Consider the following 26,260-nt stretch of genomic DNA (forward strand, 5'->3'; position numbering starts at 1 on the left):
CAGTGATGTTTCTTCCACTTGCAGATAATGGCTCCCCATGCTGCTTACTGGAAGATTCTGAAGTTTTGAAATGCATCTGTAACCAGTTTCATTGATATGTTTTGCAACAATAAGGTTGCAAAGGTCTTGGGAGAACTTTTTGCTTTTATCCATCATGAAATGTTTCTTGTGTGACACCTTGGTAATGAAAAACCTTTTTATAGCCCATCAATATGTAGGCTACTAACCAAGCTTATATTAATTTGCACAGATAGAAAGGATAACTACTCTCTAACTACTTACAGATTTCAGCTCGTTCCTTCCATTTCCTTGCCTTAGTGCTTTTTCTTAGCGTGTTCAATACTTTTTCCCTGTGTTATTCCACTTCATTACACATGACTCTACTTATGGAGTTGTTTGGATTTTTTTATGTGTGGATTACCTGAGTTATTACTAATGCCTGGTGAAAATGTTGTGCCCCCTGTATTCCACTTTTCACGGGCCCTCTCCTCCACTGGGGCCCTATACTTCCCACTTTCCCCCACCAGTTCGACACCCTTTAATCTGCTGAACCTTCTGCTCGTTTCCAAATATAAAAAAACTCTCTGCAACTCAACATTGGCCTGCCTGCCTCAGCTGCCTGTGAGGGGCTTATCAGTTATGCTGGATTACTGTTCACTGCAAAGCGACCCAAGGATGAGTGCAACTAACTTTGAAAATCAACTACTGCTCAAACTTAAAGGAGAACTCCGGGGATTTTTCACATAGATCTCCATTTCTCAACGTCCTTATCAGGCAAGTACATCCACTTGGCGGCCATATTGCAACACTTATCTCATATGGCACTTATCGTGCATCTATTTCGGCAGAAATGCGTGTGCGTAAGGCTTCACGACACCAATCTTGCTCCAGCAGCGAGATCACAACAGATGATTAGCACGATGTCTTCACAGCACACCACTTGCTTGGCTCAATGTATTTTACAATACACCACATGATTAGCTCAATGTATTCACATGTCGACGTTTTGCCGTGGAAGGGTTGTGATGTGTAGACAACGTTACAAACTAACCCCATGCACTATGGAGGATTTTTGAGTGCTGTATCTCCTCATTAGAAAGTCTCTGAGAAAACTAGTTGTTCTGTTACCCCAAAAAAAAAAAAAAGTAACTAAGTAACTTTTACTTAAAGTACATTTTTAACTTGTACTTGAGTAATATTTCATCAAGGTATTGGTACTTTTACTTGAGTACAATATTTTCATACTTTTTCCACCTCTGCAGAATAGTGCCATTCTGTTTTATCCATGTAGATATGTTTTGATGAACGACGTCTGTGTGGGTGACAGGCACACGGCTCTGTGAGTCCTCTGGGGGTCCCCTCAGGGTTTATGGTGAAGTGACTGTCCAACAGGGGCAGGGTTTCGTGAGTCATTGCCACGTGCCACTTCATGACCGTTAGTTCATTTCCACGTCACCCCTGTTAACCTCACTCATCTAGAACTTCACAGTTGGAACGGGAACCTGCTGCTTACTGTCCCTCAGTGTTGTGCTGAGATCAGTGTTGGGCACAGCCCAGGGTTGACTTATCACTTGCCTGCCCTCTACACATCATATAGCAGATGTGTGGGCTATTTTCTGCCAAAACTACACTGACTCCAAAGCACTGTATGGGTCAGCACAACTGTTTGTGCTCCACCGTGTGAACGGGAGCCGTTCGATCCGAACGCCGTTGTTTCATCGCGCATGTTCCTGGGTTCAGATTGATCCGTGGCTCAGGCAGTCATGGGTCGGGTGGGCGAAACGACTGGCTTGAGAGATTGATGGCCGACCGGCCGGGGCGTGTGTGCAGTCCACTGCAGACTCGCGGTCAGCCATCCGTCCAGCGGGAGGGCAGCCTAAGCCCACGGAGCCTTCTCTCGCCGAGCTGCCCACCGCAGAGCCCTCTTAATTAGAGGCCCATCAATCACGGCCGACCGGCCGCTCCTGACAGGTGTGGGCTGTGTATCACGGCACGCCATTTGGGAGATCGCTCAGGAACATGGCCCCATGGGCTCCCAGGCCCTGGCCGCCTCGCTCCGTCCTGCAGCCCCCATAACTCAGCGGGCGGCCGCGGGGAGGGAGCTGAGCCGAGCAGCGAAAGGCTCTATGTCCAGCCGCCGCAGTGAATAAGCACTAGATGAGTAGCTGGAGAAAGGCTGAGGTCATTTCTGAAGAGTAAACACGGCTGCCGCGAGATGGATGCTGCCAACTGATACCGACTGAAATGTTAAATCATGCCGATCGTATCTGCCGTGCCATGTCACCGTTATTACTCTTCTCAGATGGATAAGTGTTCTCACACACACACACACACACACACAAACTCATGGGCATACATAAACACACAAACAATTGTGTTCACGCACGCTCACACCCACACACACACATTTCCAAAATTTACATTTTTCCTTTTTAGTTACTGTAGTTATTATGACCGCTGTGCAGCGAAGCGGTGGTCATATAGGTTTAGTCAGATTTTTTATTTATTTATTTATTTTCTTTTTCTTTTTCGCATGTCCAAATTTCCGTCAAGGATTCCCGGGACACTGTAAGACCGGGGTACACGAAACTTGGTGGGCATGTAACCCCACATGGATAGCATGGAACCTCCTGTTTTCGTTTTGATCTGTAGCCCCCCTGCTGGACTGGACCCCCCGAAAGGAGGGTAGGGCAGACACAGTTTTCTGTGAATATATCGAGAACCATAGGGTTTAGGAGGCTCATTTTTTTTTTGTATGTTGGTCTCAAAGGGCCATGTCAACCCATTCCATAACCACTCATTTCATGTATAGCGCCACCTAGTTAAACACAAAAAAGTAAAAATGAGGTGTTGTAATCGCAGGTATCTGTGACCTAACATAGTCAAAACTTCACGAAATTGGAAGTGTAGGATCATTATGACACCTTCTGAATGCACGCCAAGTTTCGTGGAATTCTGTTCATGGGGGGCCACACAATAAATTAATTTATGTTACTATACACCAACTGGCCTGTAGGTGGCCGGAGACAGTTTTCTGTGAATATCTCGAGAACCGTAGGGCCTAGGAGGTCCACCATTTTTTGTATGTTGGTCTTAAGGGGGCATGTCAACCTATCCCATTACCACTTATTTCATGTATAGCGCCACCTCTATCTCTGGCTGACATGGTCAAAACTGCACGAAATTAAAAGTGTAGGATCATTATGACACCCTCCGAATGCATGCCATGGTTTCGTGGACTTTCGTTCATGGGGGGCCTTACAATAAAATAATTTATGTGTACATTTAGTGACCGTACACCAACAAGGATTCCCGGGACACTGAAAGACCGGGTACACCTTAAACTTGTGGGCATGTAACCCCACATGGATAGCATGGAACCATCGCTGCTTTTGATCTGTAGCCCCCCGCTGGACTGGACCCCCCGAAAGGAGTGTAGGGCAGACACAGTTTTCTGTGAATATCTTGAGAACCGTAGGGCTTAGGATGACCAATTTTTTGCGTATGTTTGCCTCCAGGGGTCATGTAAACCCATTCCATATGCACACATGTGCATAAACAGATACACACGCACACACATACATTCACAGTAATCCTAATTGATGACACATACTCACACAGTAGACATATATATGCATGCATGCACATGCACACACACAGGCACATAAACAGGCAAACACACAAGCACATGCACATGCACTATCACACACCCACCCACACACCACACACACACATAAACATAAACATGTATACGCGACACATGCACACAATTCAAGAATTTCTTAGAATTATGAACAGGCAAGATGGGGGTGGGGTTGTATAAAATGTATTTTACATGTGAAATCTATGAACTAATCATGTTTTGGTACTTGTTGTCTAGCAGATACCAGTGAGAATTGAGTGTGCATAATGCAATACAGTTAGACAGTTAGATCTAGTTAGTTATGTGACAGTGCTCAGATGAATGCTGCATATTCATCTAATCATAAATAAGCATGCAGTAAATAAAACCCCTAATGCATCAACAAGACTGGAGCCAGTCCTGCAGACATGAGGCCGAGCCAGTTGTTTTCTTGTCAAGTCAAAGAGGAGCAACACGCAGAGTACACGAGGAGAGGTGGAAGGACGTCGGGAGGAATATCTTGACCCCCAGCATACCTATGGAGGATGTACAGCCAACCAAATAACAAAAAACTACTGAGAGTAAAAAAACACATCTGAGCATTCTGAAAAGCTCTCATATACAGCTCAGTATGAATTTCTGCTGATGTTAATGCCTTGTAGTCTAACTCACTTGATCACAAGGTAAATGCTCCTTTTTGTTGTCCCGAATATTGGATGGTTGAAACCACGGCAGTATGTGAAGTACAGTTTGTGGGCACGGCGATCCCTCTGAAAATATGGCAGAGATTGAACTGCAGCCAGCAGGGTAGCAGTTTCATCAGATCTCTGTCTATTTATTCTTAATCATGGCATAATTACATAAGTATCAAGCTGCAGCCTCCAGTGTAATTACATGGCTATTAGCTGTGAGTGACTCAGAATAAGCAAGGTCAGCGGAGAGGGGGGGGGGACATACTGTAGGTGTCAAGGTGTTTGGCGAGGCATGCGGCAGGCTGAAACGCTCCCCCTAATTCAGTTATGCGGATGAAGCCACACTTTATTAGAGTGAGACTAAATGGATTTTCTTATGTAAACAACCCGCCTAAACACACAAACACACACAGACACACACACACACGTATACCATCTCTGTCACTTACACATAGATGCACACTCAATCACACTCACTTAGACACAGACACACACACACACACACACACACACACACACACACACACACACACAGACAGCCCAGGTAAACTTCTGATTGCTCAGTTCTGATAATGACCTCAACTCATTAGACCTTCAGTTTGATGTGTGGAGGGAGGACTCATTACTTGGCGGTGCAGCTCCAAGATGAAAAGCCCCCACGCACTTAGTGGCGAGCAAAATGCTGTCTGTTTTGCCCCCATATCCTACACCCACATCTGTCTGTGTGTTAGCGCCGAGACGCAGACACTGAAGTGGATTGTCGTTTTTCTTTCGTGATCTCATTTCCTGCCGCCGCCGTTTCATCTGCCGGCCGACCAGCCCGCCTGAGAAAGCCCCACCTGCTTGCGCAGTCACTCACAGTCTCTAATTACTGACTTAAAGCCCAGCTCGGCTCTGCAGTCTCCAGCAGCTTTTTAAGAACAAGCGCCTTGATTCTGGGCTAATAATCCCACAGGGCCCAATTTAGCAACTAATTCAGGCAAATGTTATCTAAGAGACTTTCCAGGCCACATTCTGCTTCAATTTAGGAGCTTTGTCATGACTTATTCTCACTTTTTTCCCCTCGGTGGTGAAAACCGTCCAGTTTTGTACTGTTCTCTCTTCTTGAGGCTCCTCTTCCCCATCTTCTCTAAATACACCAATTACGTTGGCAGAGTCGCCAGGGCCTGGGCACTTGTGAGAAGGAGAAAACACAACACGCTCCTGCTACCTGCTTTGTGTGGAGTGCTAGCTGGTTGCTAGTTGGTCGTGGGTAGTTGTGGGTAGTTGCTGGTTGTGGGTAGTTGTTGGTTGTGGGTAGTTGTGGTTGTTGGTTGTGGGTAGTTGTTGGTTGTGGGTAGTTGTGGGTAGTTGTTGGTTGTGGGTAGTTGATGGTTGTGGGTAGTTGTGGTTGTGGGTAGTTGTTGGTTGTGGGTAGTTGATGGTTGTGGGAAGTTGTGGCTAGTTGTGGTTGTTGATTGTGGGTAGTTGTTGGTTGTGGGTAGTTGATGGTTGTGGGTAGTTGTGGGAAGTTGTGGCTAGTTGTGGTTGTTGATTGTGGGTAGTTGTTGGTTGTGGGTAGTTGATGGTTGTGGGTAGTTGTAGGAAGTTGTGGGTAGTTGTTGGTTTTGGGTAGTTGATGGTTGTGGGTAGTTGATGGTTGTGGGTAGTTGATGGTTGTGGGTAGTTGTTGGTTGTGGGTAGTTGTGGGTAGTTGTGGTTGTTGATTGTGGGTAGTTGTTGGTTGTGGGTAGTTGTGGGTAGTGGTTGGTTGTAGGTAGTTGTTGGTTGTGGGTAGTTGTTGGTTGTGGCTAGTAGTTGATTGTGGGTAGTTGTCAGCACATCTGGTCAGGCTGATGGATTGGGAGGTGGTATCCAGGGTATTGCTGTGCGCCATGAATAGCTTGTGGACCTCCTGATGTGGGCAAGCTCAGAGTTGTTGAGATGCGTAACCCAATAATTAGATATGGGTTGCAGGGGAATGGGAGACGGGGGTGGCTCCATACACCCTGAGGTGGCTCTCTGTGTGTGTGTGTGTATGTGTGTATGTGTGTGTGTGTGTGTAGGTGGGTGGGTGCAGCTCTCGCCTGACCCTCATCTAGCACTCTTGGATGTGAAAATGAATTTCTGTTTATTTGTTCTCGTGTGTGTTGGGAGATGGTGATGAGGTGCTAAGCAAGCTGAGGAGTGTCTGGTCCCCAGGGTCGGGAAGTCTGGACTGGTCTAGGCTGGTCAGCCCCTTTCCCCTCAGCTCCTCGGCCTCTCTCTCCATCAAGCCGTGACTGATGGCCTTTCCAAAAACACACTGGGCCATATCCATAAAATGCAGCAGTGAAAATATGACATCTCGTAAAGATCTGCAGCCTAGTAAGAGTGCATTCAGGTTACTGTTTTAGTGATAAATGCAGCATGATGTTGTTAGCAGCTGTTTCAATGAGGTGAAAGCCAATGAATACTGCACTAATGTATACAAGACCTGTGCTGTCCAGCAAAGACACCATATTGACACTGTCCATGACATGACGTATTACACCCAGAAATGGTCTCACCCTCCTCAAGCCTCCTCTTGTCTGGTCAAAACTGGACTTCTATGGCAGTCGACAGAATAATGTATTTTGTACACCTGTATCTCATTTGTCTTGCTTTCTTGCATGGTCCAGTATGTTTTCAAGTGAAATACATCCAATACTGGCTTCAGAGATTTATGTAAGTCAACTTGTCTTTAGTGTAATTGTGTGCTTTAATGAATTGCTTATGGCACGAGCAAACCAAAAAGATGAGCACTATCAAGTTAAAAGGGCTAATAAACCACATTTAACACTAAACAGTTTGGTATGGTGAGGTGTGTGTGTGTGTGTGTGTGTGTGTCACTGATATGATCAAGTGTATGTGGACTTATTTTCAGATGAAATATTTTGATTGTTTAGAGCCACAGTTCTTCTAATAATATTGTGTGAATATGATCGAATTCACACTATTGATTTTTGTCCATTAGCGTCTGTTTTCTGCTCTTATGGAGAAAGTAATTTACCTGGTGCTGTTGATGGCTGCCGCTGCCTGAATGACATTTAGAGGTGTTGTGGTGGGGGGGGTGAGACCTGTACTGAGCTATGCGTCCTTCGTGCTAATCAGTTTTGAAAAGGTCTCACGTATTCGCCTGCCTGTTTCCACTGCCGCCATTTATGCACAATGACTCCAGAAAGCGAGCTTAATTGAGATGCCACTGCTAATTTGTACCAAGAGGCGCAGGAGGTGCCATCATATCCTCTCTGCCAAAATGATGCAGACAGGAAGTGATGCGAGGTCAGAGCCTGGCAGGGTGGAATGGGATCTAAAGGTTATTGCTTTTCCTCAGCCAATCTGAAACTTGCTCCGTAAACACATTGACTCGCCAAGTTATTGGTGTCAGGGACACCAATTATGAGTTGGGTGTCTGTCCTGTGTCATTATTACATACAGAATCAAGAGAAATAGTTGTGCTTTTCTTTATACAATGAATTAGAATATCTATCAGCTATGAGGTCATACGTAAAGAACACATTTTAAAATATATTAAAGGGAGAGAAGAAAGAACTTTGAAGCATCATTGACAGTGGACAGCTTGGTCCACACCAGGTTGCAGAAAATGGATTTTACAAAGAGCTGCATAAATAGTAGACTTGAGAGAGAGACAGACAGACAGACAGACAGACAGACAGACAGACAGACAGAGAGAGAGAGACAGACAGACAGACAGACAGACAGAGAGAGAGAGAGAGAGAGAGAGAGACAGACAGACAGACAGACAGACAGCAGCTTCACAGATGATTTGTCTTCAGACAGACTTTGATGAGGTCATGGAGCTTTTAGTATTGTTCTTTTTTCTTCTTTTTTCCTCCCACTCTGTGTTTTAACTCGTGCGCACTTCATTGCAAGAGACTTGCAGTCCATTCTCCATGCATACATGTACCAGGACACATAGAGGGAGTGTTGCTTCTTACTTCTCTCTACTCCTTACTCCAATGAGCTGCTGCTACTCACCTTCTTTTCACAGCAATGTTCATTTCAGCTTTTTCATTGAAGCTTTTTTGTTTTTTCGTTGAAAGGTTTGCATTAGCCATGCATCCACATATCTGAATGCAGGCTCTCAGTCTATCCTCCCTCATTAAGCACAGGCAGTTTTGTATGTTTGCTTGAGTGTAGGAAATATGTAAACATGAAACATTAACTAGCACACATAATGGGCTTTCTGAGAATTGTCAACTATGGTTCGCCAATATGGGTAGTTTCATAATCAGCGTTGATTATGAAAGCAGTTCACAGTATCCGCATATCTGTGTACTCCAAAATATGTGATCATGTTGGATTATTGTATTTTATTACTAATGAATGGACCAGCACATAGACTACTGAAAACAAAATAAATGTTTCAGGAATTTTCATCCTCAAATTGACGTTTCATTTTTTAAATCACACCACTTCAACACATCAATTTAACAACATTTTTTTCTGTGGGCAGAAACCTGGATCACACATGGACATTCTGTAACGTTACAACTATGTCTAGAATTGGGCAGAATTATAATTTGAACAGAAGTGACGGGTTTTTCAAATATAGGCCACATTTCTGTCAAACATAAGTTCTTAAAGATTGACAGCTGAACAGGTTGAACCTATTTAGCAGGGGAAATAGCATCAAACCTAGTAAAGCCAAAGTAGTCCAATTGTCTTGTAAAAAAGTCCTATGTTTACACTGTTGTTGTAGTAAGCCATTACCAGGAATTACGCTCCTGAACACCCCAGCAGGAGTGGAGTCAATCCAACACCATGATGGATTATTAGCCGTCATCAAAACTGGCTCACCCCTCAGCCCACACTCATACACTTTCTTTGTCTCTCCTCTTCTACAACCCCTTCTCATACACACACACACACACACCACAATATATCTGCTTCAATTCACAAAGATGTAGTGCAGCATCACATGTAGATGCTTGCCATAGGGAGGGATTAATTTCAATAGTGAAGCTCTTGAAGAAATGAAGTGTAAAATGAAAAGTTCATTCATTAATTTATAATTCATAAGTAATATATAAGTAACAGAATAAACAACGCTAGAACGTATGGAGACAAAACAGTCATATCTATTTAACTTGGAGCATGCCGGTGGCAAACTCACACCTGACACAACTGAGGGAATTAGTTGGAAAAGGATTGAGAAACAAAGATATGGTATGAACAATGAGAAAAGGATTGAGAAACAAAGATACAGTATGAACAATGAGAAAAGGATTGAGAAACAAAGATATAGTATGAACAATGAGAAAAGGGAAGTTCACTGAGCTGAAGTAATATAGGTTAAGGTTCTGAAAGAAAATTTATATTTTGTGAAAATTTATTACATATTTTTAAATTATATAGAACATTTCAACCAGAGTGTACAACTGACCTGTTTCCTAAATGATTATGAATGCATTTCGTAGGGACCGGTTTGAGTCACTGCTTTTATAGTCGTTTTCTAAATGTCTATGGATATAATGACTGGGAAGCGTTCCCCTGGATTGTGGGTTTGGCAGCCATTCTTCAGCCCTGTTGCGGCATCCAAATACTCTACTGTGCCCCCAGTGTGTGTGTGGGACCCTTCGGACCACTGTCTATGCCCCCAGTGTGTGTGTGTGGGACCCCTCGGACCACTGTCTGTGCTCCCAGTGTGTGTGTGGGAACCCTCGGACCACTGTCTGTGCTCCCAGTGTGTGTGTGGGACCCCTCGGACCACTGTCTGATGGCCTCCATGGGCCTTTTCTTCAGCCACTCTCAGTAGCCACCAGCTTTGAGCAGCTGGACATAAAGCTGCCGTGCTGAGACCACACAAATCAGCTGCCATCTGACTGGAACGCCCTCCTGAAATGTCAAGGTTGTGAGGAGGTCGGGGGATAGGCACAGAAACTGACGCGGTCGGCCTAGATCGTAGGGGGGTGGGGTGAGGTTGCAGGGGTCCTAACTGATGAGAGGTTAGGCGGTTCTTATGGACAGCACTTCTGCACCAGTAATCATGTAAATGGAACTCGGCGCTTGCCTGAGCCTCCCTACACTTCAGTCCCCTCAGTGGGTTTGTTGTGCTGAGTGTTTTTGGCACATGATTGTGTAAGTCCCCAGGGACTTGGAGAAGTGGGAAGTTTTTTTATGGGGCAATTATGCTGCTCACCTGGTTTGCCTGCCAAGAAGCAGCACAGCTTCTCCCAATTATACTGTACTGTCTCAGATGGGGGTCATTTTTCTACACCGTTTGGCTCATATTCATATAAGGACTATCAGGTGCTTGCTAATTATGTCACATGCTAATTACTACTGCCAAAGGTTTATGAAGACTTGATACAGATAGGAAGAATGGGTGGGGATTGCTTCTTTCCAACTGCTTGTGTGTAAACTTCAGGTTACATGAAATTGTTAAGAAGTAAATATAATCTCATGCCATTGGTTTCATATAATTGTTGAAACATATATATATATATATATATATATATATATAGTGTATATATAGTGTGTGTATATATATAGTGTATAAAGTCGTATAAGTATACAGTAAATTATATAGATATGTTCTAAATATCTTTTCTAAGTTATGTTTGATCAAATAAAATTGGTGTCTCTAGGGGGGAAAAACCTCCTCTTGAGGTGAGAAATATAGCCCTACCCTTTCAGTGTTTTTCTGAGCTACAATTAAGGAAGTCAGACCTAATGTCTGTGGCCTTTGTGTAAAACATTGTATATGACTTTCTTAAACTTGCCTTGTACCTTGTGATAAGCAGCAACTCTAGCTCTCAACTCTGAAGGGTGCCTGGCGCTGAGTGTTGCAGACGGTAATGTTAGTACTGTCACCTCACCAGTTCCCTTTCCTTTGCTGATTCCAGGTGGCGACTCCAACAGCGAGAGCAGCTACGCCAGCCGCGCCGTCCCCACCGAGAGCAGGGAGAGCTCGCTGGCCCCGTCCACCATCCTGCACCGAGGAGGAGGAGGAGCAGCAGCAGGAGGAGGAGCTGAGCGAGCGCGCCGAGCACAGCGAGGCAGAGCGCGCCTCCAACGGCTCCCTGGGCAGCGGCTCGTCCTTTGAGGAACTGGACCTGGAGGAGGAGGAGGGTGAGGTCGGGGAAGAGCAGAAGAAGGAGGAAGAGGAGAAGAAGGAGGAAGAGAGGAGGAGGAGAAGAAGGAGGAAGAGGAGAAGAAGGAGGAAGAGGAGAAGAAGGAGGAAGAGGAGAAGAAGGAGGAAGAGGAGAAGAAGGAGGAAGAGGAGAAGAAGGAGGAAGAGGAGAAGAAGGAGGAAGAGGAGAAGAAGGAGGAAGAGGAGAAGAAGGAGGAAGAGGAGAAGAAGGAGGAAGAGGAGAAGAAGGAGGAAGAGGAGAAGAAGGAGGAAGAGGAGAAGAAGGAGGAAGAGGAGAAGAAGGAGGAAGAGGAGAAGAAGGAGGAAGAGGAGAAGAAGGAGGAAGAGGAGAAGAAGGAGGAAGAGGAGAAGAAGGAGGAAGAGGAGAAGAAGGAGGAAGAGGAGAAGAAGGAGGAAGAGGAGAAGAAGGAGGAAGAGGAGAAGAAGGAGGAAGAGGAGAAGAAGGAGGAAGAGGAGAAGAAGGAGGAAGAGGAGAAGAAGGAGGAAGAGGAGAAGAAGGAGGAAGAGGAGAAGAAGGAGGAAGAGGAGAAGAAGGAGGAAGAGGAGAAGAAGGAGGAAGAGGAGAAGAAGGAGGAAGAGGAGAAGAAGGAGGAAGAGGAGAAGAAGGAGGAAGAGGAGAAGAAGGAGGAAGAGGAGAAGAAGGAGGAAGAGGAGAAGAAGGAGGAAGAGGAGAAGAAGGAGGAAGAGGAGAAGAAGGAGGAAGAGGAGAAGAAGGAGGAAGAGGAGAAGAAGGAGGAAGAGGAGAAGAAGGAGGAAGAGGAGAAGAAGGAGGAAGAGGAGAAGAAGGAGGAAGAGGAGAAGAAGGAGGAAGAGGAGAAGAAGGAGGAAGAGGAGAAGAAGGAGGAAGAGGAGAAGAAGGAGGAAGAGGAGAAGAAGGAGGAAGAGGAGAAGAAGGAGGAAGAGGAGAAGAAGGAGGAAGAGGAGAAGAAGGAGGAAGAGGAGAAGAAGGAGGAAGAGGAGAAGAAGGAGGAAGAGGAGAAGAAGGAGGAAGAGGAGAAGAAGGAGGAAGAGGAGAAGAAGGAGGAAGAGGAGAAGAAGGAGGAAGAGGAGAAGAAGGAGGAAGAGGAGAAGAAGGAGGAAGAGGAGAAGAAGGAGGAAGAGGAGAAGAAGGAGGAAGAGGAGAAGAAGGAGGAAGAGGAGAAGAAGGAGGAAGAGGAGAAGAAGGAGGAAGAGGAGAAGAAGGAGGAAGAGGAGAAGAAGGAGGAAGAGGAGAAGAAGGAGGAAGAGGAGAAGAAGGAGGAAGAGGAGAAGAAGGAGGAAGAGGAGAAGAAGGAGGAAGAGGAGAAGAAGGAGGAAGAGGAGAAGAAGGAGGAAGAGGAGAAGAAGGAGGAAGAGGAGAAGAAGGAGGAAGAGGAGAAGAAGGAGGAAGAGGAGAAGAAGGAGGAAGAGGAGAAGAAGGAGGAAGAGGAGAAGAAGGAGGAAGAGGAGAAGAAGGAGGAAGAGGAGAAGAAGGAGGAAGAGGAGAAGAAGGAGGAAGAGGAGAAGAAGGAGGAAGAGGAGAAGAAGGAGGAAGAGGAGAAGAAGGAGGAAGGAATTCTGACTAAAATTCTTTTTAGCTTTACCTTAAAATCTGTCCGTGGTTTATTTTATTTAGGCTGTGATACATAATGTGGAACTCGATCAGTCATAATGAAAACTAAATCCACATCAAGACACTGTACTTGTCCAAAAGAGACGCATTTTGTTCTAAATGAATAATTGTTTCATGGCTAGTACACATAATTGTGGTGTGTGTGTGTGCTCTCATTTTTGGCCCTGACTGACCTGAGTGCAGGGCAGCGGAGCATACTGCACTTGAGATTAACGGCGGTGCCTACACACACTTGCATTGAATGCAGCGCTGGAGACGTACCATGTCAACCGTTGCCGAAGTCAATTTTGGTTGCGTTGCGTTGCTTACGTAGACGAGATGCGCCCCCAGCACAGCATTCAACGCAAGCGTGTGCAGGCAGCAGTAAATGTTGCTGTTTCGCAGCATCTACATCTAACATGCCCAACTGAATATTAATGATATTAATAAGTAAGGGATAATGGACGACACGGTGGTCTGTTCACAGAAGTTAATGCACGGTCGAGGTTGTAAAACGGCCCCGACGCATTATGTAGGACAATGGGAATTTTAACCAAGCAGTGGAATAATGATATTAATAATGGTATTTATGTTTGTTTGGTGAAGACGTAAGGAAAGGATGTAAAGGCCTAGCTGCCTTGTTCATATGTCAGATTAGTCAGACCCTTAATGGAGAAAGGGATGCAAAAATGAAGGGCTATTGTTTAGTTTTCTTTTTCTCTGGCTTTGTCTTCAATTATGTTGATACATTTTATATGACTCATGTAGGTCCACAAGATGTGTCCTGGAGAACAGATTCTTGTGAACAATTTGCATGAAACATGTACTGTATCTAGTATACTCAGTCAAAATGTTTGTAATACTGCTTTAAGTATTTTCTTAAGTTTTTCTTCATTTTTATTGTTGTATATTGTCTTTAACCAATATCTATCAAGCTGAATATTCATTGAACAGGCATATCCAGAACCTGGCCATTCCTGAACACTTTCATCTGACTGGAAGACTTGAATTAATTACAAATGTTGCAGTGTGCAGACTCCTCTGTCATTTCCAAATACAGTACAAAGAACAGTTAATCAGAAGCCAAAGCCTGGAAGAAATGAACCTGATTGTTTTATCAAGGGATGAAGGTGTTGGTTTATATAGAGGTGTTGATTTTCCTCTAATTGCTTGCAACCCAGCCCTCAGGCGCTGGAGCTATTCTCTCTCATTTCACCTTTTGGGTTAGGAAGCACCATGAAGCTGGTTCTAGTTTGGGGGTATGGAATGCAATGGAAAGTATTTTGAACGGTGTTGTGCAAATTTGCAGTGCAGTATATGGCTGTAAATAAGTATGTTGTTTATCTGTGACTTCTCCCCATGCCTTCTGATATGTTTATAAATGTTATAAATAATGTGTCTATTTCTCTATAAATAAACATTTCTTTCCTTGTGACTTGTTGTCTTGTTTAGTGATCTATTCTGTTACAATGACCACTTTTAGATAAATGCATAACAATGTGAAGTTTTAGAATGGAAAATGCTCCTGCCTGTAGAATTGACTGGACGATTCAGGTAGTCTACATATGTGAACACATAGACAAACATGCTGACACTGCAGCCGTAAAATGTGAACTTTTGAATGCAAGGCTAGCCCCATATCCCAAAGAGTAGATTGGCCAAATTCTCTACTTTTGCGGTCATTCATCCCAACCCCCCATACTGTATAATGTGTGTACAGCAGGGATGTAGTGGAGACTAAACGCAAGTAAACACAGTTTATTCACCTCTGAAATTTCAGAAATAGAGTTTATCCACCTCTCAAAAGAGCTTATTCACTAATTGCAACTTTTAACATTCAAAAATCCCACTGTATTATCCACATTCACACTTTGTACACTCATCAACACTCTATGAACCATTTAATACCACTGGTATTGTTATAAACATTGGACAATAACCTCCACCATTATCAAACATGTTCTGAATGCCTTTTTAAAAAATCCGATACCGCTGTCCACCTCACCGAGATCACAGAATTCATAGTTTACCCACCTCTTATTTTACCACATAGCAGGAGAATCCATGGACGACAAAAACATGCTTACACACTAATCATTTCTTACTGAGCTGCACTGAATAGCAGAGGCTCATTTCTAAAGTTCAATTCATGTGGGGACACAGGTGGTTCGAGGAACCCTTTCACACAATGCCCGGATGTTCAATGGCTGTTGATTTTTTATGTGAAAGCCTTGTGTTGTTCTTTCTTTGTGGAAGTGGCCATTCTTTGGGGCTCCCTGAAGATGACATAGATGTTCCTGAAGAGGGCTGGGATCAATACATGCCACACAATGGAAAAGTTCCTCTGATGAATACATGCTGTTCGCTAAAGATGAGCAATTGTCCTTGTTTGAAAATCAATGAAGCTTACTCTGGCTTTCAGCACTTGTAGTTTTATATTGACTGAGTTAACAATGCAGAATCATTAGTGACCGCTAGGCATACTTAGGAAGAAGTGGTAGCCCAACTCAAGTGCAACTAGAAGGGGAAAAACACATACGTTTACTCACTCTGAAGTTTCTCAATACAAACTCTAGTTTAAGCTCCATATGGTCAGATCGTTGGTATGCACGGCACATATTTTACATAAAATGCGAACCTGTCGTCGAGACGTGGACAGCCACGCATGGGCCGTAGTCTCTATGAAACCATAGGCTACAGATGTTGGATTGCTTTGACGCAGTGGAACACACAACTAACATTAACCGATCTGAAGGGGAAATGAAAGACCTCACAAGGTTTTCGGTCTGTTTAAATCATTCACACCACGATGCCCGATGACTTTTCCATTGTGCTGGGAAACGCAAGACTTGTGCCTCTGCCGCCGCACTTTTGACAATGTCAATGGCGGGCGGCGGTCGCTCACCACAAACACCAGCAAAAGGGTCATGGCTGATCAATGGAATCAGACATTTGGGAGCTTTCAAATCCATACAGAGATCTTCAATAGAAACGAGGTATTTTTCAAGATCAGGAGCAAGCACGCAGATAAGAGCTTGAGCATGACGAATAGGCTATATTAAATATCAACCCAATATATATATATATATATATATATCTGAGGAGTTACTTTGTGGTGGGACCTCTGAGTCTGCACTGTAGACAGCATTGGCTAACGTGTCATGTTTCCTGACTTATCGGTTGTATCTACCGTACATGACATTCCATGCGTCTTAAAAATTAGGCCTATTTCTCTTACAAGGTTGTCTTGTAGGCAAGTGTATTTAACAGATCGTGTATGGAAATAGAGATAAATGAGTCAGTGTGGTGATTTCTGACTCCTACATGCACTGTTTTCGCAGTCAATTGTAGGTTCTGTTTGCCACAGCATCGATTCTCACTGGTAACTTCACAATTAAAAGGTATAGACCTACAAAATTCAGCATTAAACGAGTGGTCAAAGCAATCCTTGTTCTGCTGAGCTAAATAAAATATTATTATTATTATTGTTATTTATATTATACATATTATATTATTATTGTTTTCAGCATGCATTGTAGTATGGAAGAGTGATTAGTCTATTTATAAATGAGTGAGATTGAGTGGCGTAGTCATATATAAGTATATATATATAAAAGTATATATACTTTTTTGATCCCGTGAGGGAAAATTTGGTCTCTGTATTTAACCCAATCGGTGAATTAGTGAAACACAAACAGCACACAGTGAGGTGAAGCACACACTAATCCCGGCGCAGTGAACTGCCTGCTACAACGGCGGCGCTCGGGGAGCAGTGAGCGGTTAGGTGCCTTGCTCAAGGGCACTTCAGCAGCGGCCCACTGGTCGGGGCTCGAACCGGCAACCCTCCGGTTACAAGTCCAGAGTGCTAACCAGTGGGCCACGGCTGCCCTGTCATGTAGGCTATGGTTGCAATATTTGGATTGTGGTGCATGATTTGGATAACCTTGACAGCATCCACTTATGACATGGACTTCTGGGCTTTTTTAAACCGTCCTCGTCTCATCAACACTTTAGTTTATAATTACTCGCCCCCCATAGTTCGCTCGATGATCCCAACCCTTGTTCTTTCTTTTCTCGTCTGGAATGTAAATTGGGAGAAAGGCAAGAGGTCAGAGCACATCTCGTCTTCATCTGGAGGCCTGTGGTTATCCTCTTGAGGGGGGAAATACTCCGTCTCCATAGCAAGAGGTGTCATGTTAGAACTTGTATGTGGACCTGAAATAGAAAATGATTTATGTTCCAGAAATACTGCCAAGAACCGTGTGCAAACGAATCATTACCTCGGACATCTGTCATTCCGGTGACATACCCTGCTGAAGGAGGTCTCCCTGTTTCTCCACTTCATTAATAACGCGACAACAGCATCATTATCACAGATTTTAGAGGGAGAGTGAAGTGTATTCGTCTTTAATGAAATTATGTGTAATTCCAATTTATGATCTCAAATCCGGTGCTGTCGACTTACTATGGGCACTTTAACATATTGACGAGGGTGCAGAGGACCAGCACTTGCGGCTGTTTAACATCGTCTTATGTGTGATGTGTTTTTAAGCAGACTTAGGAACCATTTTAATGGAAGAATAAGCACGGGCACTCGGCAGCACCTAGGTCTCTGTAAAAATTATTTGCGGAAAAGGCTTTCACACGCCTTTCTGCCACACAGACTTAACACCTTAATTTCACTCCAAACCTGTGTAAATACATAGCCTATAGATGTTGTCACCTTCACATAGTCAGTTTACTGAAATAATATCTAGTTAATACTGGATACATTTTTGTTCTTTATTGAACTCGAAAGCCTATTAATTAGGTTCGCACTTTTATAGTCTCAAGGAATCCTTTGCTGCGCGCCATTCACTTTCAGCACCAAGGACAGCTCCCGGCGCGCGTTCAGAATCTCCGAGAGGCGCAAAACTTCAGCAGTTGAAGAATCGCACAGCTGCCACCAACATGTCGCGATATACTACCGATGCTACAACAGAGTAAGCTGCCGTATAACCACAGAGACTACCTGAACCTTAGCCACAACAACTGAAAACTTGGATTGTGTTGGGAAGTGAGATACCAGACCTAAGCGGTAAGAAGGGGCTACGTCCTGTTTTGTTTTTGTCGTATTAGGTTGTTTTCATTCTGTGGACTCCACGTTATATTGGCATGCATGACAAGGTTACAAACACAATCAAAATGGCAAAATGCATGCATGTGCATATCAAACATACATTTTGTTAGATGTTATGTTATTGCTCTGTAATGGCATTTGTTTGCATTTAAACGATATTTCTGCATTGCAATGAGAGATTGAGTTACAGATCAAAGCTTGTGTGTGATCACATCGAGAGAGTTTTTTTAATGCAAGGTATACATCGTTTTACATAATAAGAAAACGGCTTTGTTTAGATAGGGGTGTGTCACTCCATTTGTAAGCACTGGACAAAACTAAACTAATTTACGCGGATTGTTTACATAATGAATACTTCATGAATAGCCTGCATGTCTGTACCGTCATAACATTTGAACGTTTTGTTGTTTCATCTGTTCACACTTTGACACGGTAACGCTGTGAGTGGGCACACAAAGCAGACAGCAATCAGATGTTCCGTTTAGTTTGTACCCGATACTGAAAGTGAAGTTTTTGAACAATAGGTAATTCTGTTGAATACCTGTGATTTGAACTGTATAAACATTGTGTTTTCCACTTTGAAATCGAAATGGTGGGCTAGGTCAACCGAGACTGAAGGGTTACAGTTATGTCTTACTTAGGTCCTTCAAAGGAACACCTACACGATCTATGAGTAGTACCCTATTATTTATTATTCAACATTCTGACTTGCAGAAGTGCACTCCAGGCACACAACAAAGAACAAATGAGCATTAAAGCAATGGTGATCCACATCTCTAGAGAGCTGTAAACAAATCAACCACATTCCATTACTTATCAATGTAAATGTCTTAAATGTTTATCCTACATGGAATCAGCTAATCAAACTAATTTAAAAGTCTATACCATGCACATTATAGCTCCTTCATTATGGGTCCCTCATTTACTGGATGAATGATTTGTTGTGGAAATGTCTCATGGTGTCATCATAGTAGAATTGAGTGGGGGGTTGTGCATCAATGTTTCCTTTTATCCTCATGTGTGTCCGTGATCTCCTGTTCCTATGGAAGAAAATGCTTTCAGCCTTCTGCTTCCTCAGTATATGAAATCACGTGTGCTGTCTGCCTGCAACCATCAGAGAAAACAACCTCAATATAAGGCTTTGGCAACTGGTGTATTTAGTCATCGATCATCAACATGCTGTATGATTTTTTGCAAAGCTGTTTTACAAGTGTGTATACAGTATTACCTGCAGTTCTTTATTTCAGATATCATAGGCTAATATACATTCTATTGGGCTGATGATTTTGCCAATTTTTGTCTTTTCCCTGAACAGAGTTACACGTTTGACTTCAGCATAAAAATCACTGATAACTCATCTCAATTCAACAATTGATAGATTAAACAAGAAAAATCTCCTGTTTGAAGACACTGTCAGCTGTGCAACATACTGCAAAATGTCATCAGTCTGTAATGTAAGATCTTGAGCCACACATTCAGCTGAAATCAAGGCAGAAATCATCAAAACCCCTTTTCCAGGAATATATTTTGTCCCTTCGGTAGAAAAAAGATGTTGGTAGGATTCGGAACTAAAGCAGAACAGCTGGTTCCAGACAGCTACGATTGTTGATTGGGCTTTAAATAATTCACAGCTCAGGCTGAGGGGCAGCGTGGGCTCTTATCTTCTCTTCTAGAAGCCTGGGACTCTGGGCAGCCTGCAGCCCCTTTGTACTGCGCTCTAATGGAATCCACTCCACCTGTCCCTGTATGCCACAGCACAGAATAGCCACAGCCCCTCAGCATAGAATAGCCACAGCCCCTCAGCACAGAATATCGCCACAGCCCCTCAGCACAGAATGGCCACAGCCCCTCTGTATGCCTCGCTGATGTGAATCCACAGGGGGAAGGGAGGGGTAGGGACAGGGCTGTGAGCCACCACGCCACCATCACACCTGGAGCCCATCCCGTCCATCCAGTGGTCTCACAAAAGCACAGAGGGGTGGACACATCTGGATGCATAGTATGGTGGTATTAGCAGAGACACTGCATGTTAAAACAGCTCTTTACTTTACTGTAGGACATATGTAGGGGACCTTCCGGACACACCAGAGTGTGAGTCACTCTGAGCTCATCTGGTGGTATCGTGAGCCCTGGGTGTCTGAGTGACCATGGGCAATGGGTGTTGATTAAAACTCCCCAGTACTTCAGCCACATTTTTGGCCACACATGGGGCAAATGAAAACCCGCTGTGTGTTGTACAGAGGCTCAGGAGACAGGGAGGACACATGGGTAGCTCAGCTGCGAGTTGAAGTGTACTTCAGTACAAAGATTCCAACCCCAAATAAAGTCACACATTGGAATCTCTGTCTTTGGAGGGTGAAAGTGTAGCATGAACGTTTAAAAGCTTTGATAACTAGATAGATAGATAGATAGATAGATAGATAGATAGATAGATAGATAGATAGATTATGGATCCCCAAGGGGAAACTCTCATGGTACCTTAACTCCGCTTGACCATTTGATGATTAAACATGTTTTGACGCCCATGGTCCAGTATGGTCTAGCTCGTTTTCTAGTTCAATGGTCTAATAATTTTTTTCATAATCATCGAGGACAACTTTATTTTTAATAAAGCAAAATATATATTTTATCGCATACACAATATGTTACAATACAGACTTAGATTTAAATACAGTGCATTAATTTGTCCTACCATAACCATTCACCACACATAAGGGGAGGGGAGATTAGAGCACCACGTACAGAGTGTAACACATAACATATAAGACATGACAAGGTGACAGACAGACAACAGAGGGACAAGACAGTTGACAAACACATTGCGTATTATTAGCGATTGAGTAGAATGATCTGAGATTCACATTAGTTGGTCATGGTTAGGGTGTTTGAGGGGAGAGGGGTTTGGAAACATGTTATGCATGAGTGTGGAGAGTGTGTGCCCAGGGCTCGAATTACGTGGGAGCCAGAGGGAGCCGAGCTCCCATAGAGTGAGGACTGGCTCCCATGAAAGCAACAGTCAAAAACCTGAGGGGGTCTCTCATATCTGAAGGTGTCTGGCATTGTAATTTAATCTTAAACAACCGCTCATTATCCATCCCTGTGCGATCTCTTACCATTAAAAACGTTAAATTAAAATATAGGCTACTACGGGACGTAGACCTACACTACGCTCTTGAACGCAGCATGACACTTCATCACCACACCACAAACCGTATCGATTTGACAGCAGTCGCAAATCTGAAGAAGTCACCCTGCTTTGATGTGAGTGTTTTGTCTATTTGCATAGGCGTTCATTGGGCTAGCCTACGTGGTTTGATACGTGCTGAAAAGTCCTGTTTGCTGTTGCGCTTCACCTATTCTATGTTGATTGACAAAGCCATAAATTATGGCCCATAATGCAGCCTACAATGATTGTGTTGTCTGATGATCTAGCTATCCTCTGCCATTCAGAGCTCCGGAAAGTTCCCAGCTATTTTGAAACACTTGTTAGCAATCTCTGATGTCGGAATATTCAATGGCTACCCGACAATATCTCAGTGCAAACTCCAAAATTGTTCGTCTATTAATTTTCCACGGTTCAACACATTAGCCTACTAGTTTGGCTGGCTTTATTCATTTCTGCCAGTTAGTGTTTTTTCCCCTGTGTATAAGTTACACTACATGCATTATTGTGTTTGACACTGAGGATAGCCTATCTGAGACGGTGGTCTGGTTTAAATGAGTTACGTTGTGAAATGGAGAATGGCACAGACTAAATCGTTTAGTCTATTTCTTTGTATTGTGAAATTGAAATGAGATATGGACTATTATAATCAATAATATGTTGAAATTATTTAAAAGTAATCAATTTCTATGAAAAATCTAGGTCTGTTGTGTGCGTGTGTCAAGGTAAAGCCTAGGCCTACCGTGCGCATACTGTACTGCACAAAAGCGCCACTTGCGCCTAGGCTATTTAATTTTATCGCCTTGTTAGGCTATGCGCGGGGTGTGCCAACTTTTTATGAGATAGAGAGACCCCCTTAAAGACAAAAAGATCATTCGAGCCCTGTGTGTGCCTATGTGTATGTGTAAAGTGATAGCTGCAGGGGCAAAAGCAAAATGGAAAAGAAAAAGAAGATAAATAAACTTTACATAACGGAAGAGGGAGGCATGTGTCTGGTAATGTACACATAACGGAAGAGGGAGGCATGTGTCTGGTAATGTACACAGCTTGTAGTTATGTTTTTGTGGAATTTAGAAATCATTCTATGACTTGGACGGGATCAATTCTGAGCAATTCGGAGTCTTTCAAGCATCACTTACTTGTGAGCCTGACTTGCTTCAGAGCTTCTAAACAAAGAAATCATAAAGTATGCCCCTTCACTGCCTGACGTCACCAGCTTAAGGTAATCCAGAGCATCTCCATACCTACCGCACACGCTCCCCCTGCGCCCCGTCCTGCCTTCATTACAGCCTGAGCTGCTGATGAAGACGCCGCAGCCTAATGGCCACTGACACTCCAGATCTTATCCTGCTCTCTGTTTTATGAGATTTGGGCTGGTCGTAATGAAATGAGCTCCATGATTAATCGCCTTAGCCATATCAAACAGTGGCCGCAGACACCTCTTCCTGTTTTCTGTGCCGGAGAGACTTGGGCACACTCCTGTTTGCTTGTCTGGGAGCCGACCGCATCATATGACTTCCTCACGGCACACCTCGGCTGCCCCGCTCAGAGCAGATGGTGTAAGCCGTCACTTGCCGTTGTGCGATGGATGTTCTAATCTGTGAGTGTGACAGTCGTATGCGCAATTTGACAAATGTGTCTGTGGGCTCGTTCTCCAACAGCCCAGCTACAACGTTTGACAGAGTCCTGGGACTGTGAGATGTATTTACAGATAATACAAATGATTTCATTTTGTGCGTGGTGGGATTCGTTGGCGCTTTATGATGTGATTGCAGTTACCTGCATCTCTCGCTCTCTCTCTAATCTGAGCCTCTGGAGGACAATAAAACAGATGGCATGCATTTCCTCTGACATGCCTAATATGGACCTAATCAGGAAGCTTTGGGACTAGAGGGCCCCCTTGGGATCTACAGACTAAGTCCCCTTTATGGTGTATGTGCGTACATTAGATAGATAGATACTGTAGATAGATAGATAGATAGATAGATAGATAGATAGATACATAGATAGATACATAGATAGAAAGATAGAGGGGGTAACAAAATGCCCTCTGCAATCAGGCTTTAACAAATCTTCATGCAGCATGAGGGAAACCCAGCATCTTGCCACATTGTCGTCACAGCTGATTGCGCAATGAATAATGTATAGCTGTGGAAAAGACAGAACAAAAAAATCTCCTCTTGCTAATGGCGCTCAGAGAGAAGGACGCTGAGGGACTGCAGTGGACGCAGGCTGCACATCCATCAGCCTATCAGAGCCCATCATGCTACCGACACTAATGAGCACGAGGAAAGACTCAAGGAGTGAGTGGACTCCATGAATCTTTCATCTCATGGCGCTAGAGTAACATGTAATTAGTGTCTGCGAGTTGCAGGAAGTCTTCTATTGCCGTGATAAGGGGGTTTCCCCAGTCAGGCATAATAGTTTGTATGTGCGTGTGTGTGTGTGTATGAGTGAGTGAGTGAGTGAACGAACATGTGTGCATGTGTGTGTGAGTGAATGGGTACAGTATACAGTGACACTAGAACCAGCCACTTAACATGCTTAATAATAGCAATTCAATCATGAGACAGATGGCCTGTGCATCACTCATCCAACATCTTCAAAGGTGGAAAGTCCCAATCACTAAGGACCATTTCCTGTCTCACTCCATATCTTCAAACTTCACCCTTGGCAAGGATATTCTCACTTTTACAATCAAAGCGCACATTCAAGTCCTCCCAACAAAATCTAACTTGGCTTCCTGGTACGATAAAAAATATGCAGACACTGTGCCGTACAAATGGACTGGTTCAGTGACGAAAATACTACAAAACTAAAAAATACTAAAAAACATCTCCCTCTGTAATATTCCAAGTGTGAGTGTGTGTGTAATCGGGGGAGTGAGGGAAGGTGTGTGTTTGAGTGTGGGTGTCTTGTTGGACTATTTTGTTGAGTGAGGATGGATATTTTGGAGTTTTGAATTCAGTCGATCATGATGACAGAGTAACTGTAGCCAGATTCCCCACTCCCTCTTGGCCAGCAGCACAGTCAAGCCGTACCTCCACTCTACCGCACTATGTGTCAGGCTTCTGTGATTGACAGGCACAATAATTGCTGTCCCGCTTGTTTTCACACTACACTGAACCTCTCATTTACTTCGGAAAGTTTGTTAGCTGCCAACAAATGTGAAAGACGCAGCGGCAGCAGCGTATGTGTGTCGACTGGTTTGGTTAGTGCATCAGAAGGAGAGGTGGTGAAACTGAACGAGCCGCTGAACATGTTGAAGCCGCGAGGGAGTCCCACTGTAGCTAATTTTTGTGCGTGCGGCGTGAAGCTGAGGACAGGTGCATTTAAATCCTTATTGTGTCTATGAGTGTTTTAGTCTGTCCACCACGCTAGCTGCCAGAGAGAGAGAGAGAATGTGTTTTTGGACCCTGTTCAAATGATTATCTAGTGAGAGTGGCAGCACATAGTCAGGCAGTTGTTAGGAGAGGATTAGTGTGGATGAACAGTTAAAAAAAAAGATGCTTGTTAGGCGGCCGGCGTGCCTGTAGGGGTACTGCAAGAGACTGATTAGGAGAATTAAAGCAGTCATTTCAGCTTGCATTGTTTGCAGATTGATTGCTACTGGGGCAGGCTTTGGCACGGCAGCCGTGCAAAAACTGTTTGGCCCCAAAAAGATGTGATCATTTTGCTCAGGCCACCGTTAAACAAGCATTTGCCACATGCATTACGGTGACTAATGACATTTAAATGACCGCATATCCCCACAGATTTGATTTGAAATCTCATGTCATTTTCATCAGGGCGGGGAGCTTCTGCTGCTGCTGCTGCTGTAAACATCAGTGGGATGCAGTTCTATCACACACACACACACACACACACACACACACACACATTTACTATCTCAGATCTTCCACCACAGAAATTCCATATATCTACAGTGAATCTGTCATGTGGAGCCCTGCTTCTCATACTCACTCTGTGGTCCCAATGCAGCCCTCTCCTAATGGGAGCAGATCCAGCTTCCGAGCTAGTTAATGAGGGGATTCCCGGGCTCCGTAGCGTTCCACGCCGCATATAGATGACCTCCACATCAGGGAGGAAGCTGGAGCCTCTGCGCCAATGGGGCTCTTTGCATATGAATGCGGCTCTCTAGACCTGAGAGGGATTGGGAATCCTCACACAGATTCACACCTTGCGAGGACCACTCCTCTTCCAATTTGCTCATATGTCTACTGTGGCAAATGCATGAATACACACAAACTGCTGGATCAGATGCACATCACATATATCACACGGACACCCATAGGCAACACACACACACACACACACACACACACACACACACACACACACACACACACACACACACACACACACACACACACACACACACACACACACATGCACGCATGCACACACACTTTTCTGCATTCTTTTGCACTGTGTACATTGAGCAGTGTAGGGAGCTGGCATCCTCCACATATTCAAATTAAAGAGGCCATCTGGTGAAGTGGAAAACAGAGCTAGCTTGAGAAGGGAGGGACACACACACACACACACACACACACTTTGGCACGGCAGCCATGCACACACACACACACACACACACACACACACACACACACACACACACACACACACACACACACACACACACACACACACACACACACACACAAAGAGACAGACACATTTGACAGCTCTCTGAAGAGAACAATTGAATTAGACTGTGGGCTGAACATTTGGAATGATAACTATGAGTATGGCTCCACTCCACAAAAATGCTATTAAACTTGCATGGACAATATTTTCAAGTGACAGGCGCCGTCTACGAACTAAGAAGTAAACTGTTAAGACTGCATGTTGTGGATCCTCTGTTCAATGTACTGTATGGTGGATATGCTGAGAAAACTGTAGCTTTGTGTGTGTGGTGGTGTGGGGGGGGTGACCCAGTCTAGTGGTCAGCATGGGCAGCGGTCCAGCAGGAGA

At 44.1% G+C, this 26,260-nt stretch overlaps 2 protein-coding genes across 3 annotated transcripts in view; both read left to right on the plus strand.

The window, feature by feature from the left end:
• The window catches only part of tex264a (testis expressed 264, ER-phagy receptor a), a 72,261-nt gene extending 60,805 nt beyond the window's left edge, over positions 1-11,456 (plus strand). Inside the window, exon 4 of the mRNA XM_048254964.1 lies at positions 11,184-11,456. Within this exon, the coding sequence (XP_048110921.1) occupies positions 11,184-11,383 (200 nt within the window). The 3' untranslated portion in view covers positions 11,384-11,456. The remainder of the gene's footprint in view (positions 1-11,183) is intronic.
• A 5,973-nt stretch (positions 11,457-17,429) lies between these two features.
• The window catches only part of grm2a (glutamate receptor, metabotropic 2a), a 36,715-nt gene continuing 27,884 nt past the window's right edge, over positions 17,430-26,260 (plus strand). For both annotated transcript variants that reach the window (XM_048254943.1, XM_048254942.1), the window contains exon 1: positions 17,430-18,078. The gene's annotated coding sequence lies outside the window, so the exon portion shown is untranslated. The remainder of the gene's footprint in view (positions 18,079-26,260) is intronic.

The sequence above is a fragment of the Alosa alosa genome, chromosome 10 (genome assembly GCF_017589495.1).
Source record: "Alosa alosa isolate M-15738 ecotype Scorff River chromosome 10, AALO_Geno_1.1, whole genome shotgun sequence".
Taxonomy (NCBI): Eukaryota; Metazoa; Chordata; class Actinopteri; order Clupeiformes; family Clupeidae; genus Alosa; species Alosa alosa.